Genomic DNA, 15,185 nt, shown 5'->3' on the forward strand with positions numbered 1-15,185 from the left:
TTGTGGCTGACATGTGTGAGAGTGATTTCCAGTGTGAACTAGAGATTTCAGGGGACTTCCCTTTAGATACAGGTGATATATTTAAAAAAAAAAGAAAAGAAAAGATGAATTGCATTGACTGCAGTTTATTAGATTTTTGCTTTAAGTTTTCTCCTATATAAAAATGGGTACTAACAAAATAAAAACTCTAGTCCCTGGTCCTATTTTTACTGATATAGCATCAAAAAAGGAAAAAAAATATTAATTTGTAAGTGCCAAAAGTAATAACGTAAATATTCATTACTAATAATTAATTTGCAGTTTCATTTGCCATTTCTATTTCACTGTATTTTTTATTGAACGGATGACAACTCATTCACTGATGCAATATAATGAAAGACGCGCATGCTGTCTTCTTATTGGTTTTCACTGCTGTCACTCAAACTGTACTGGGCGGGAGTTGAGACTTTCACCCAATCAGATCACACACACACTGCACTGCCCCTCCGACTGTCAGAAACATGGCGTTACGGGAGCTATCATCGCTGGAGAAATTTTTAGGATTGAAAAAGGCGAACAAGTACAGCACACAGGGGGACAAAAAGGTGACACGACCGTACATCTTTGCGGCGTCCACTGTTGCCTTCAAACCGCTATTTAGTTTCATAGGAAGCATGTAAGCTATTGTAGTTAACACACAGTAGCTAGCTAGATAATGCTAACACGCTAGCCATGTGTGTTGAAAGTATAGGGTTTGTGCCATATGTACCTTGTGTTATCAGTTGCTCGTCCGTGGTCTTTTTCACCGGTTAGGCTGATATTCAGAGCAAATCCAGGCAGTAACATTTGATGCCAGCTGCCTTATTTCCACAACTCAGCACAATGGAAATAGCTCCATGCTTTGCGCATGCCCATTCATACAAGTAAAGTAAGGGGCGGGGGGCTGTCACTGTCTACTGTTGAGTTATACTGTTAAATGAACTGCACCTGAAGTGTTGATGACTAAAAAGGGGAGAGAGAAGTGCTTTATTTAAGGTTAAAACAGCCTGATCTTTCAGGAAAAGGTTGCAAACAATTATTCCTGTATCCCCATATTGGGCACTATATTCAACCTCATTAATTAATCTATTTTATCAAGACGTTCCTGCAGAGCAAACAGTTTTATTCATGAGTGTGTGTCTCTATTGAGGTTTAAAGCAAATTTGTGTGAGCATGAATCAAAGATGAAATTGACACTTTTTTTCCCCTCTCTGTCTGTCTCACCTCTCCATGCATTGCAGGTACCTGTGCTACAGAATAATAATGGTCCTCCACTGGTGGGGCTGGTGACCATTGCCTGTCACCTGGTACAAGAGGCCAAGCGCCCAGAGCTGCTGGGTGACTCTGCAGAGAGCAGGGCTGTGGTGCAGCAGTGGCTGGAGCACAGAGTCACCAAGCTGGACGGCTGCACAAAGGAAGACATCAAGACCATCCTGAAGGTAGAGATGCTGCTGTCTTTGAAATCTTGTTCGTCCAAACTGCTGTTGTATTGTGTCTGCAGACTCAAGTGCATCTGCGCTTAAAGATTGTCCCAGATTTTAATACAGTTCTTTCTAAGCTTCCTCTGAATTAAGACGTAGCTTCCAGTTTTTTGGGGTTTTTTTCCGTTTTCATTCCCTACCTTTGAGAGGCGCCACAGCATCTCAGTTTTTCCCACATTCCTTTTCTCTTTTCTCTGCCCATCAGCTAGGCCACTCTGTGTGTGTGTGTGTGTGTTTTTCTTGTTAAGGCACAAGCGACAGGAATACAGACTGATGTATGGCCCTTCAGTGACATGGCCCCACACGACAGAGAAAAATGCTTTAATGTGCCTGACGCCAGTCAGCGTGAAATGGATCACCAGCCACTGGTCTTCTGGATGCTAGGCGCCTCTTGGCACTCTCATGTCAGCATGAAGTGTTTGTCTCTGTGTGTGTGTGTGTCTGTGCGCACTTCTCAGCGTGACACAGTGTTGTGGCATGGCTGAGGAGTCATGCTGTGTGGCAGCATGTTATCTGGACAGGCCTCTTAAATATTTTAATGGTGCCACTTACAGAAGGAAGTCGCCCTGAGCAGCTCGGCTCTGGTCCCCGGTGGCCCCCTGTCCTGTCCTGCTGCTTTATCTCTGACTTTAACACTCTTCTTTTCAAGCACACCAGTCATCTCCCATTAAATTATCCAGAGAGCAAAAACTGTCAACTGCAAGGGGTTCTTAAACTTTCTCACCCCGGGATGCAAAAGAGAAATTCATGGTTTTTCAAGCTGAGACTTGTTTCTGAGGTGAACATCTTGTCACTCATGAAATGTGATGATAAACAAGTAAGGCCAATTTGGCTCTGAACCCAAATTTAGCCGAATGTAGAAAATTAAACTAGAGACTTCCTGCTGCCACAGAAGCTGCCACTAGTTTTATGAAGCAAAGCTACAGCCAGTTATGTTTAGGTCAGTTCTCATTTTGTCTCTAGTCTCTCATCTTAAACTCCGTGTTATGCATTACAGGCTTCATGATTTCTGAGTTATGATTTCTCTCTGTTTTGATAGAAAGCTATGCACCATTCATGTGAAAGGCAGATAACATACTTTCGTCTGAGATTATCCTCACACTTTGAAAGGTGGAGGCACCGATTTTGGATAAAGAGTGTTGAGTCTCATTCCGAGGTTGTCAGATATGGAGCCACCAACCCAAAGTGTCGGTATTTGACGACCTGGAATTGAGACTCAACTGTATTTCTCCAGAATCGGTGACACCACCTTTCATGGTATTGGGTCAGTACATTTTTGAGAGTCACCATCACAGTAGTGGTTGTTGGGACGGTATGCTTGCTGTGAGGTCACTGTGTCTGGGTCACATATGTAGAAAGGCAGCAACAATAGTAAATGGTCTCTGGAGTATCCTGACAACAGTCAGCAACTGTTAACAGTAGTTACCAGTACATCGGAAAGAAATGGGCACAATTAACTGCAATATGAATATATCTTGTGTGTTATTCTTGGTTTGTAGTTCCAGTCTAATATACATATGAACAGCAGTGCTTTTCCAGCCTGTACATGACCTACCCACAGGGCAAAAAACAGTTTCTGAAAGTGTTTGCCTCTACCTCTGATGATGTACACCAGTACTCTGTCTGAATTCTGCTACGAACTTTGCTAGCATTGAATTTCCCAATGACAGTGAGTGCACAGTTAAGGCGGGGGCAGGTAGAGAAGAACCCAGGTTTGGAGGTCCATGTGTTGAGGGGGGGGTGGCAGGAGAGCTGCCTCTCCTCTGATGCTCGACTGGGCTTCAGCTCCATGGCTGTAGGCAAAGAAAAGCAAGAATCTGATTGTGGAAGGGGAGGAAGTCTGCAGTCTTCATGCCTTGTTTGGCATCACCCACTCTTGCCGCACAATAACTCCATTTGCCCCCAAGATGCTCTGTGTGCATGGAGTGTTCCCTTTGCACAATGTACAAGTGCTAAAGATGGTCCCTTCCCCTGGGACCAGCACTTCCATGCACGACTTTGCACACACAGACATAGACTGAGAAAAACACATCACGATGCCCAAGTTTAGGACAGCTTCATTAGATCTGCGGCGAGAGTTGCAGTCATTTGGTAGTCGAGTAAACAAATAGCCTGTTCTGTACAGCATCTGTGCTAAGTCGCCAGTCATGGAGAGAGATGCTATACCCCCTCAGGTTACATATTATTCCTATCCACATAGCACAGCACAGGCACACACGCAAGCTAGGATCCAGACTCGTGTACCTCACGCACCTACAGATATATAGGTTAACGAACCTGCCGTTACACCCTTTTAATGTTTATCAAGAGAGTAAAAATTTGTAGGATAAATAAAAAAATGAATTGTATTAATTTTACTTTTTCTTTTGTTTCAGTTTGTTTTTCAGCATAGCACAAAAGAGTCAGTCTTGACAAGTGATAATGGGACCAACAACAACAACACCTCTGTTACAGGAGGCTTCATTAGTGATTTATATCAATATTATATTATTTTCTCCCCTAATGTGTAATGTACTAATCTCTCATGTGAAAACAAGTGTGTTTACATAGAAATTCATGCCATAATGTGTAAATTAATGGCCTCATTTGCAGGTTTTTATGTTTGTTATTATGTTATTATTCTTGCAGGACCTCAACCTCTACCTACAAGACAAGGTCTACTTGGCCGGTAACCAGTTCACCATAGCTGATGCTTTCACATACTTTGGAGTCCATCCACTTATAGTAAGTCACCTTTTCTCTCATTTTGCACCTTTAGCTGTCATGATTTAGATGTCCTAGAGCTTAGTATCACTTGAACTGTAACGTGTCGCTAAAGCATCTGCTGAGTTTTAAGTGATACAACTTAGTGAAAAGAAAAGTGGAGAGATTTAATGATTAATGATTGGATTAGAGTTAATGTTAAAAAAATGTTTAGGTAAGGTTGGGGTCAGCGTTGTTTTTCATAAGTTGTGTCTGAAAAAAGAAAACTCAACTCATTTCTATCTAACATGATCATTCAGATGAACTATCTTTCATTTAGGTGCACTGCTAGGACACATTTAAATATTTTCGTTACTAATAATGACTGAAACTAAAAAATAAGGACATAAAACTTTTGAGAAGAACTTTTAGATTTTTTTTAGAGTTTTCCAAAGATGTGTGGGACTGCATGTTCAGGGCTAAATGTGATTGATTTGTTGCGCCTCAGTACCATTCTCACCACCATTTACGAAGGACTCACTCATCCATCCATCCCTTCATCCGTCCTTTCCCTCCCTATCAGTGCTCACTTCAGTCAAGCCACAACTTTAATAAGCAATTTGTCACAGTGCATAACACACAATTAGACCAGTCATTTGGCCAAAGGGCACCAAGAACAAGTTGGCAATAAACACACAGGTTATAAACATATTCTCACTTCTCTTCAAAGAAATAAAGTGATGTGGCATAAAGTGAAGTCTTTAGCCTCAGACCAGGGACAAGTAAGTTTGTTATGCCTTCCAGGATTCCAAAAAAGTGAGTTGAGAAATGGGAAAGACGGAATGAGACGGAGGGAGGGAGAGATCACATGTTGAGAGATGTCAGTGGTTGTGGCGGAGATGGAAGGTTGCCCCCCGCCACCAGGCAGAGGAGCGTCACTTTGGTTTGCAATCAGTGTGGTTTTTAACCTCGGGGACAAGGGGTCAGCCAGCCCAACCCTTAACCACAGCCTGTCCTGATGTTCAATTCATGGAAAACAACATTACACAAACATTAAACCTGACTGATGCTAGAATGGTTTTAGGTTGGATTGTCGTCTGTGTGGGGAATTTCCACATTCCAGTTAATTAGATAATGGAAAAGCTCACGCCTAATTTTCTCCAAGGACGTCCTGATGCATTCTGGTATTGTGATTCACCACCTGTGCAAGGGCAGGAAAATATGTGTTTGACTTAAACTTGTCAAACAATGGCAGTTTGTAGAGCGCTTTAATAAGCTTTGCCCCATAGTAAATGTATACTCTTTCTAGCATGCACTGCTACAGTCTGAGTGACTGGTGCAGAACCCCACATAGAGTCTGTCAAAAGAATAAGAGTCTGTGGAAGCCTGAGAAATTGTTGTCATCAGTTCAGAGGGTATGACTGGTTAATAGTTGTCATTACTGTCAGCGCCACATATGCATCGTCAGTACTTGTTTTGTAACTTGAAGAGGAGTACACCCTCAAGCTTCAAAAGATCTCAATAAGAGCAACTGTTTCTTTCACCTCCCATCCATTGATTTTTTTATGCCTCCACCCAGGCTACAGCTGTGGCCGGAGGCGTTATGTTTTTGGGTCTTCCGTCCGTCCCTTTCTCGTGAACGTGATATCTCAGGAAGGCCTCGAGGGAATTTCTTCAAATTTGGCACAAATGCTCACTTGGACTCAAGGATGAACCGGTTAGATTTTGGTGGTCAAAGGTCACTGAACTCACCAAATAAGTTTTTGGCCAGAACTCAAGAATTCATACGCTGATTGTGACAAAATTTCACACAAATGATGAAGCGATATCATTTCATATCCATAAGGTCAAAGCTCAGCTTCTCTGTGACATCACAGTGTTCTGCACAAACTGGAATCATACATGTCAATATAGTGATAACTTCCATTTCACAAAAAAATATACTTTATACCTTAAATTCCTGCAAAGTCTTCACTGCATATATTATGTGAGTCTGAACAGGCATTGATGTCAACTGCAACTTGACTGGTTAGTGGATGAACAGTACTCTGAGGCTGTAATTCTGTATACAAGAAAGACAAGAAATACTGGATACTGTGTTTTATAACAGTGGTAGCGTTGCATTTCTGCATTTCTTGCAGAAAAATGGCATTGTAAACAGAAACAGAACAAATCTTTGATAAGCTAAAATGTATTAGCTATGATCTGGTAACAGTGGACAGGACATTGTTCGGCTACGTTACATATTAAAGCTGCTCTTAAAGCTTCTGTCTTTCACAGCGAACAGCCTATACTGTATAAAACAGCTGTACTGTTGTCAACCTCACCTCCTCCTCTCTTACCCAGGTGGACTTGGCCATCCAGGAGAAGGAGCAGTATGTGAATGTGACGCGATGGTTCGACCACATTCAGCACTACCCCGGCATCCGACACCACCTCCCTCCTGTAGCTGTGCTCAGGAACAGAATTTACACCGGCAGACACCACTGAGACCTGACCCCACCCATCCCTGCCTCACTCCTCACAAGCTCGTCTGTCTTTCGAACCAGACCTGGGCAAATTATTTCCTAGAGTATCCAAGAGTACATCATCATCATCATCATCATCATCACAATTTGAGTCCACATAGTCACTTCTATCCAAGACCTCCCTTTTTCCTGGTTTTAGAATCATGATTCCTGCCTTTATGTTTTGTCCTGGTCACATACCTGAACTCTATGTGTTTACAACAACAAAGTGTTTAACCAGGAAAATCAGTAAAGAACAAAAAAAAATCCTAAAACTGTTTTAGTGTATGAGGTGCTGAAACTCCATGAAAGGGTTGCTTGCTAATACAAATCTAGTTCAATTCATATTCCTTAAAGAAATATCATTGTTTTTAATAACTATATTGCCCAGCACCACTGGCTTTTGACTTCATGAAGGGTTGGGAGTGGAAGCAAGAATCTCTGTTGTTCAGTCCTGCTAACACTAAGAAGTTTTATGTCTTAACCCTTATTCCGTAACTTGGGAGCACAGATGAGACATTTATGTCGGTCTCTTATGTTTTTTGGGACTTCTGGAGGTTTGCTTTTGTCTGGTTGTTTTCAAAGGGAATGCAGTACGGGTTGCAATGAAGTGAAGCGCTGCTAGCTTGTTTAAAAGGTGTTTCTATTTATAAATGGTTGTTACGTGGTTATTCTTTGTTTAATCTGAGCCTTAAACATGCAATGACAAGTATTAGAAGATGTTAAGATGTTACTTAACTGGCAGTACATCGTGTCCTTAGGAGAAGCAGCTTCCTTCATGCCATATCAATGCATTTTCAGCAAAAGTTTGTCCAAATAAATGCGTGGTGGATCACAATCATAACCCCATAATGACCACAGTCACTGCTGAGTCCACATTGTTTTGCCATCTATCTGCCCTGATGAGTCTAGTCGGCCTCTCTCAGCTCACATCTCTATCAGAACTCTGGTGTTTATGTTTTTCACATGCAACTTTCAGCCATTTTACTGGACACTTTAGTTTCTGTGTGTGTGTGTGTGTGTGCCCGCGCGTGTGTGTTTTCGATCCTGATTACATCCGCGCGCTCTGTCCCACTTCCTCACCACCAGTCGTGTGGGCAGCAGTGAGCAGTTGAGCGTCAGCCCCAGAGTCAGAGATCAGAGTGAGGCTCCAATCAGTCCCACTACCACCACTGTTGATGCTGCAGGCCAGAGAGAGGGCAACGGGCTCACCAGCTGCCACACAGATCCAGCCAGCCAAGGCCAGAACCCAGGCCCCTGGGCGACAGTCAGCCACTGTGTGTCATTTCAACCCTCACGCTCCCACGGGGCTGCTGGAGAGAGAGGGACGCAGCGAGGGAGGGGAGGGAGGCGGCGGAGAGAGAAAAAGAGCACCCAGAGGCCGAGGGATCTTTTTGTGACATGTGAACAATGATCCGTGTGTCTGAAAGCCTTACTGCTGCTGGCTGGATGTTTGCTATTAGCACCATCAGGTCAGAACCTGCAAATTAACATTATGAAGGTAAAGAGAAATAGACAAAGAGCAGCAGGAAAAGGAGGTAGGATTAGAGAAATATCTATCTCAGCCCTTATTGATCAAATTCCAATTTTCATTTATTTTGCTGGGGTATCAAACCATTATTTGCACGCAGCATAAAATAACACCTGTATGACGCTGCTTTTGTGTTTGCATCAATGCTTCAGTTATTCTTTACATCTGCTTCTGTTAGAATGTTTCCATTTCAGCCACACATTCAATATCCTCCATCCTAGCAGGCTATGCATATCTTCGTGTCTGTTTCTTATAACTTCAGTTCTTTTGTCATCAGATGTAACCATGATGTTGCCTGTGCCAATAAATCAAAGGGATTCACAGCTCATGACCTCTGACTTCCCTGCAGATTTTTCACTGTGTGCTTTCTGGTCTTCTCCAAGAATTTGTTTTTTGCGTAAAATCAGCCAGAAGACAGAGCTGTTGTTCAACGAGGCTTCGTAAGACGGCTCGCTCTATGTTTGTGGCAAGTGTTCTGAAGAATATGTGAAAGATAAAAACAGCTCGCAGTCATCTGAGCCAGCCTTGTGACTGGTGTGGGCAGTTTATGATGTGGTGTACCATTAAAGAAGCCCTTGTCCGCCCGGTTTTGTCAGCGTTTGTTTGGAATGCTGTTTCAAATGTGCAGCGTCAGACATTTGTACTTATTTCTAAGGTGTAAATAATGAAGCTTTGCTGGACAAATAGTTCTAAATTCACTCGTGTTTGTGATGATGCCATGGTTACAGACCAAGCAAAGTTCAAAATACGCTTATTTCTATGGATACCATTGAGCACCTTCTTGTTCTTGTTCTCCTTCAATGCTGTTGAATTTGACACTATTTTCATTAGATCAGGAATACTTTGTCCTGCACAGAGTTTCAAAAAGACGAGAAAGATTAGAAAAGATAGAAAATACATTCATAAAAGTGGACCTGCATTCAAATACACTATTAAACACATCACAACTGAGCCTCATCTAAACTATAAAGTAGATGAACTAATTTTTTCTTTATGTTTCACATCTTCATTCTCATTTATCATTTGTACTTCTGACAATTTTCCAGCAACAATTCATAACTCATCAGCACTTTGTTCGTATTTTTTGAGGCCTTAATCCAAAAAGTTGCTCAAGAAGGATTCCAGCTGTGAAAGATGAAACGGTGATTAGTCGGTCGTTTTGAAACTTTCCTTGTGTGGCTTTGTGCTGACTGTTGGCACAATCTCAAAACGCTGGTGTGGTGCCTCCTCCCTGATCAAACCCGACTGCAGTCAAAGTCGCAGACGCGGTCACGCGGCCACAGCAGGTAACCAGGACGGAGGCACCAATTAGAGGCGACCTTCCCATCGACTTTTGAAGGCGAGGGGAGCAGCGCTCTGCAGGGGTGGCCCTCCCACCTCAAGACCCACCCACTTTACCAACTGTGCCCCCCGGCCCCTGGCAACCCTACTGACCTTCGACCTCTCCCCACCGCCTGGTGAGGAAGAGGTCGAAGGTGTAATAAGGTAGGGTTATCATCAGTATTTACTGGTGACTTCATCTCTCTCCATGGAGCAGTGGCAGGGAGTGGTGCCTCTCCCTCTGTCTTTCCAGCAGAGCATAAAGGGCAGAGGTGGAAAAAAAAGTTATTTTAAAGTTAAGAATATTACACTTTTTTCCAGGATTTTAAAGCTGATATTTAGCAGCTGATAGTTCACGTGTCAATACAGCATCTATTATTGACCTCTATAATAGAGACTTCAAAGAGACACTGAAGATACTGTATCTGCAGAATTCAGGGATATTAGTGCTCTAAAGGCAACATCGCTCTTGGGGCTGTCCCAGGCAACATTTTTATCAAGTTTAACACAATAATAGTAAAAAACACGACAGAGATCTCTGAGATTAATCAGCAACAACACAATATGACGCAATAAGAGGTCACAGCTTTAGGTGGCCCACATCAGCAAGTCATCTGAGCATTACAGAGTCGGGATGAGGGGAAAAAGAAATGAAAGGCAAAAGCCAAAAAATCAAAACATCTAGAGGTGGACTGCAGGATGATACTGAACAATATGTCTATAGGCGGCCAATTTATCAAATAGTGACAGCCAGTTTCAGAGACCAGAGACATTCAGCATGAGGATTTTGAGGGTGTCAGGCAATTACAAACTAGCCAATCAAAGAATGGAATGAAATGAATTCACTGACCAACACAACACTCAAAACACATCATTGAATAAAGTTTAAATGATAAACAGGGTTATGGCCAATGCTTGTTTCTGGTTTTGCTGTGTTTACATTGTTCTTAATCTCTATAAACAGACTCAGCACGTATCAGCATATGACAGCAGAATCTGCAGGCAAGGGACAAGATTTTGGGAGCGTTCTGGTTTTCGTTTGTAGCCCGAGTAGTATTTACCAATCACATATGAGCAGGCTTTGTTTGCACGCAAGTAAACGATCCACGTGGAGAGCAAAAGAGGCAGAAGGCGCTGGCTATTGTTTTTTATTTATCTGCATTCATACTCCTGGTATGAACACCTGGAGCCTGGTTCTGCTCGATGTTTCTGCATGTTAGAAGTTTGTCCTCACCACTGTCGTCAAGTGCTCGCTCATGCAAAGTGTCCGTAGAAAACTGAGATAATCTGAGCTGGACTCACAGGTTCATTGGGAAAAAAAACAAAAAGCAGCAGCAGTCACTGCTCTGCTGCAGGATTTACCTCAAGCGGGTGTCACTGTTTGCACTTCACGATGAGGGAAAAGTGTTCAGGTTTTACCCATGCCGCCTCCACCTCATCTCCCAACACCTTTGTCACCTTGCGTTTACGAACCATATGAGATAGACAGCCCCCGCTCCACCCACGCAGCAACAAACAGCCACGCGGCCGCCACCACCCTTCATTAATTCTTATTAACAACATCAGGGGGAGGGAAAGGCATCGGCTGCGACATCTGCTAAGAGCGGGACTCCTCGTCTCTCGCTGACTGATTCAGTGGAACAATCAACACCGCGTGGTGGTGAGGGGAGCGTTAGCATGTCGTAAGCCCTTTTGACAGGCCCGCGCTTCATCGTGCCCTTACACATTGTGACAGTTGTACCATGCGCCTATAAAGATGGCATCTGATTGTCTATTGCAATTACACGAGTGTGTGAGCAAGGATGCAGCTATGACGGACACGGGGGGGGGGGCATGTGTTGTTCACAACATGTTCTTGCTGTAAAGTTATTCCTGTAGACACAAGGAAGAGAAGGAAATACTCATCATGTCCGCTGTATAACTTTATGGCTTTATATCTAAGAAATGTGAATAAATGAGTGTATCTCATGAGCAAATACACATGATTCTTTGTCAGTTTTTTTTTTTTCTGATGCAATTTGCGCAAGTTTAACACATGTAATGGTGATATGTAGACAGAACAGTCAGCTACTGTTGAACTGGGTGATTCGAAATGTGTGTCCGATGTTGTCAAAGCTATTTCCCTTCACTCATATCTACCTCTGCGATAAGGGGTCACGCCGCACCTGCTGCAGCTACGAAGGTACCACGTGGGGACCCAAGCTACAGCAAGTCTGGATGCCAGTGGAGATCGCTGAGAGTCAAAATAACACGCAGCATGTTTAACACGCAGCTAGCGAAGCCTTTTACTCTGCAAACCCTACACTCACCATGATCACAGTTCCCCATCACAGGCCTGGTCATGTACGACACAGCCATACAGTGTTAGAGTGAAATAAAGTTTGTCTGAACCGTTGGCTTGTTTACAACCTGTCTGGTTGGTCGGTAGTTCGATCCTCAGCTCTTTAATTCTGCATGTCAAAGCATCCTTGTGCAAGATACTGAACATCAAATTGCTTCTTATCTTAAATATGGCATTGATTGTAAAGTGCTTCAAGTGGTCGTTAGACTACAGATTTGCTATATAAACGTCGTCTTTTTACCTCGTGTTTCTGTGTCGGACTTGTCTTAACAATGTTTCCATGTTTGCCGCTTTCAGCAATTAACATGCATTAATTGTTATTTATGACAACAGTGATAGATTGATAGATTTGATGGCCAAAGCAAAGAAAATATGACTCAAGTTGCAATAAAACAGAATCACCCTTTAACATTTTGCAAATACAGATGCATGTACACTCTGATCTTCTCTTTCGTCACCATCTGTGGAAGAGTACATCATTATCTTAACAACTGAATCAGACATCTGTTTGATTGCTTACCTCAGAGGGTTTTATATCACTACTGTGAATCTACAAATACCAGTTTACCATATGTATGCATTTCTGCCAGCCGAACTTCACGAGTTGTTTTTATGCTCTCTATCTCCTGCAAGACACAGCCTCACCTTGGATTGCATAAGGATCCCAGGTGTGCAGCGAGATCAGAGTTTTACGAGACGCAACCACTCAGCTCATCAATCAGAGAGATGGGTGGCTGATTCGGCACGTTGGTGCTAAAGTACATATGTGTGACCCGGGGCAAGGAGATTGCACAAGATTGCACCTTAAGTCTCTCCTTCGCTCTCTCTTTCTCACACACACACACACACAGATAACTGTTGTTGAATTAGACGCCTCGATCGCTCCTCACCCCTTCTGCTGATCTACCTCAGCTGCAGCTTCCTCGCATTTTTCTGTGTGTGTGTGTGTGTGTGTGTGTGTGTGTGTGTGTGTGTGTGTGTGGCCATGCACCCATTCATGGGGTTATGGTTTTGGCCTGAGGGTAAGAGGTGAATTAAGGGTGAGGGAGGCAAAAAAAAAACAAAAAAAAAAAGCGAAGGAGAGGGTCGACCCACTCATCTGAACGAGTTCAGAAAACCGGCCTGTAGCAGTAGTTAAAAAATGTGAAAAATATTCTCCCTCGCACACTTCCACAAAATTGAACAATTTTTAACTCTCCTATTAAAATGATTCCCGGCTATAGTACACTTAGCCTCGGTTGAGTCAAGGACTTCTCATTTGCCATGCCGTCACATTGTGTGGCCCTGTCACAATCCTCATCCCTTTATTCAAATGTTCCACAAATTAGCCATACATTTATCCCCCCCTCCTGCTCCATCCACCCCACAGGTCATGCCACTTAACTTCAGCCTGCCCCCCTGCTGTAATAGGTTCTGATAGGAAGCCTCCAGGGAAGTTGACTTCTCACTGAGAAGTGATACTAAAAGTAATTGCAGCTGAAACCCTGTGACAGGAGGGTGTACTTTGAAAAAAAAAAATGGAGAGTGCAGCAGAGGGGAGGATGGCATTTGAAATAAGCATAGAGGATATTTGGAGGGGCGAGGGGTGAGGGTGGGGGCGAGGAGCAAATAGACAGACTCCTGGGTGGGCAGAGAGCAGAGAGCACTGCCCTCAGCCATTTACTGTAATTTGACCTCCATGGGAAAAAAAAGCAACAGTCTCCTAATTTGCATATTTCTCATCTGCATACGTCACCAGGATGGAGATTTCTTTTTTTTACTCTCCATCTTTTTTTATTATAACAGTTTGGTTTTAATTTGAGATGACTAATTTATTTAAACCTGGAGTTAAATGCCGGGTACTTTCTCTTTTTAACGCATCTCATTTCCCTAATGATTAAAAAAACAGGGGGCTGATGACAATGTAATGGAACATAAACAAGGTTTCATATCATTAACTTTGAATATGAGTTGTTAACTTAATGACCCCCACTCCCTTTATTATTCTTGTGTGAAAACCAGCTAGTTATTTTTAATGAGGACGTGGATGTGGTGCCTGGTGGTTATGGCTGACACAGAGGAATGCCGTGCAGAATGACCTGGCACAATGCTTTCACCATAAAAACAAAGGATTTTATTCAAAAGAGAGAGGAGAGTCCATCTGCAGACAATTTAAGACAAAGCGCTTAAGTTCCAGTAATTTAAATGTAAACTCCCCCTCAAGAATCCCCGGGTCCCCCTGGGCAGGGATTAATCAACCACACAGATAAAAAGTGTTTCTCTTAACTGCTGTGAGCTCCTCTGTTTCCATTTTAAAGATTACTCACCACGATTTGTCGAATTTCTTTCAAACTTTTGGACCATCTTTTCTTGAAACTGCCAACTATGATGCAACATCCCTACCCCACGTCTTCCCTGTTTATTTGTTGTTTTTTTTTAAACACGATTCACCCATTTTTCACTCAAATTGAAAATGTGCGCAGGTATGTTCAGGATAAATGTGAAGTGGCCGTGATCAGCGCATCGCACAGCATGGCCATGTGTTTTTAGCTGTTCCAAACATCCGCGCCATGATGAAGATGAGGGACAATAATCATTCAAATATGCAGATAATTACTGGAGCACACTTTCTTTGCTGGCAGGTATTCCAATTTTGCACTCGTTTGTACAAACAGTAAGTGATGGAAATGGTCGTGTAAAGGATTGAAAAGAGAGCAGAGAGCTTGAGGAAGAAGCTCAAACCCTGCTTACCTGCTCATCTCTGCGCGCCTGACCAACTGCTGCACTGAATTAGCTCGACTGATTGTGGGTTTTGGAGAGTGATATAGTGATATATATAGAGAGTGATATTCCTCGTCCTAATCTGATATTTTCTGTCGCTCTTCTCTCTCTCTCTAACACAACAGAAGCGCATTAAAGATCAATACACGGTTTTACTGTCTTCCATTTAAAATCCAATCGACTTCACACTTGGCTGGTGTATTGCTGAGGACCAAAGGAAGAGCAGCGTCAACTGTGAGCGCTTGAGATCTGCGGGACATGTGTATTAGGGTTGCGTTACGACCACCAGATGCACAAACTGTGTTGTGCACTAACAGAGGAAACATTTCTGAGGGAGCTACTGACTATATTCAAGAGCAGATGAAGAAAAAGACACCAAAGATGTGTGACAGTTTAAGCCAGAATGACTGATGGGACAGCCAGTCAACTGTTCTTTAATTGATTAATCTTAAAGGGACATGATTATGAACCAGAAACATACATTTTTTCTTCTCTCTTCTCTCTCTCTCTGTGTGTGTGTGTGTGTGTGTGTGTGTGTGTGTGTG

The 15,185-nt window shown here is 42.9% G+C and overlaps 1 protein-coding gene across 1 annotated transcript; it reads left to right on the plus strand.

Moving 5' to 3' along the window:
* Positions 1-484: 484 nt before the first annotated feature.
* eef1e1 (eukaryotic translation elongation factor 1 epsilon 1) lies at positions 485-8,570 on the plus strand. The gene is made up of 4 exons (XM_041961655.1): positions 485-584; positions 1,260-1,457; positions 4,128-4,223; positions 6,528-8,570. Exons 1-4 carry the CDS (start codon positions 501-503, stop codon positions 6,669-6,671), a joined length of 522 nt encoding a protein of 173 aa, XP_041817589.1. The 5' UTR covers positions 485-500; the 3' UTR covers positions 6,672-8,570.
* Positions 8,571-15,185: the final 6,615 nt, after the last annotated feature.

Source organism: Chelmon rostratus, chromosome 20, assembly GCF_017976325.1.
Source record: "Chelmon rostratus isolate fCheRos1 chromosome 20, fCheRos1.pri, whole genome shotgun sequence".
Classification (NCBI taxonomy): domain Eukaryota; kingdom Metazoa; phylum Chordata; class Actinopteri; order Chaetodontiformes; family Chaetodontidae; genus Chelmon; species Chelmon rostratus.

Bases quoted from the DNA above. Each gene is read 5' to 3' on its own strand.
- eef1e1 (XM_041961655.1), top strand. From the start codon at position 501: ATGGCGTTACGGGAGCTATCATCGCTGGAGAAATTTTTAGGATTGAAA. The intron at 585-1,259 runs GTGACACGACCG...CATGCATTGCAG, and splicing joins GCACACAGGGGGACAAAAAG to GTACCTGTGCTACAGAATAA. The intron at 4,224-6,527 runs GTAAGTCACCTT...TCTCTTACCCAG, and splicing joins TTGGAGTCCATCCACTTATA to GTGGACTTGGCCATCCAGGA.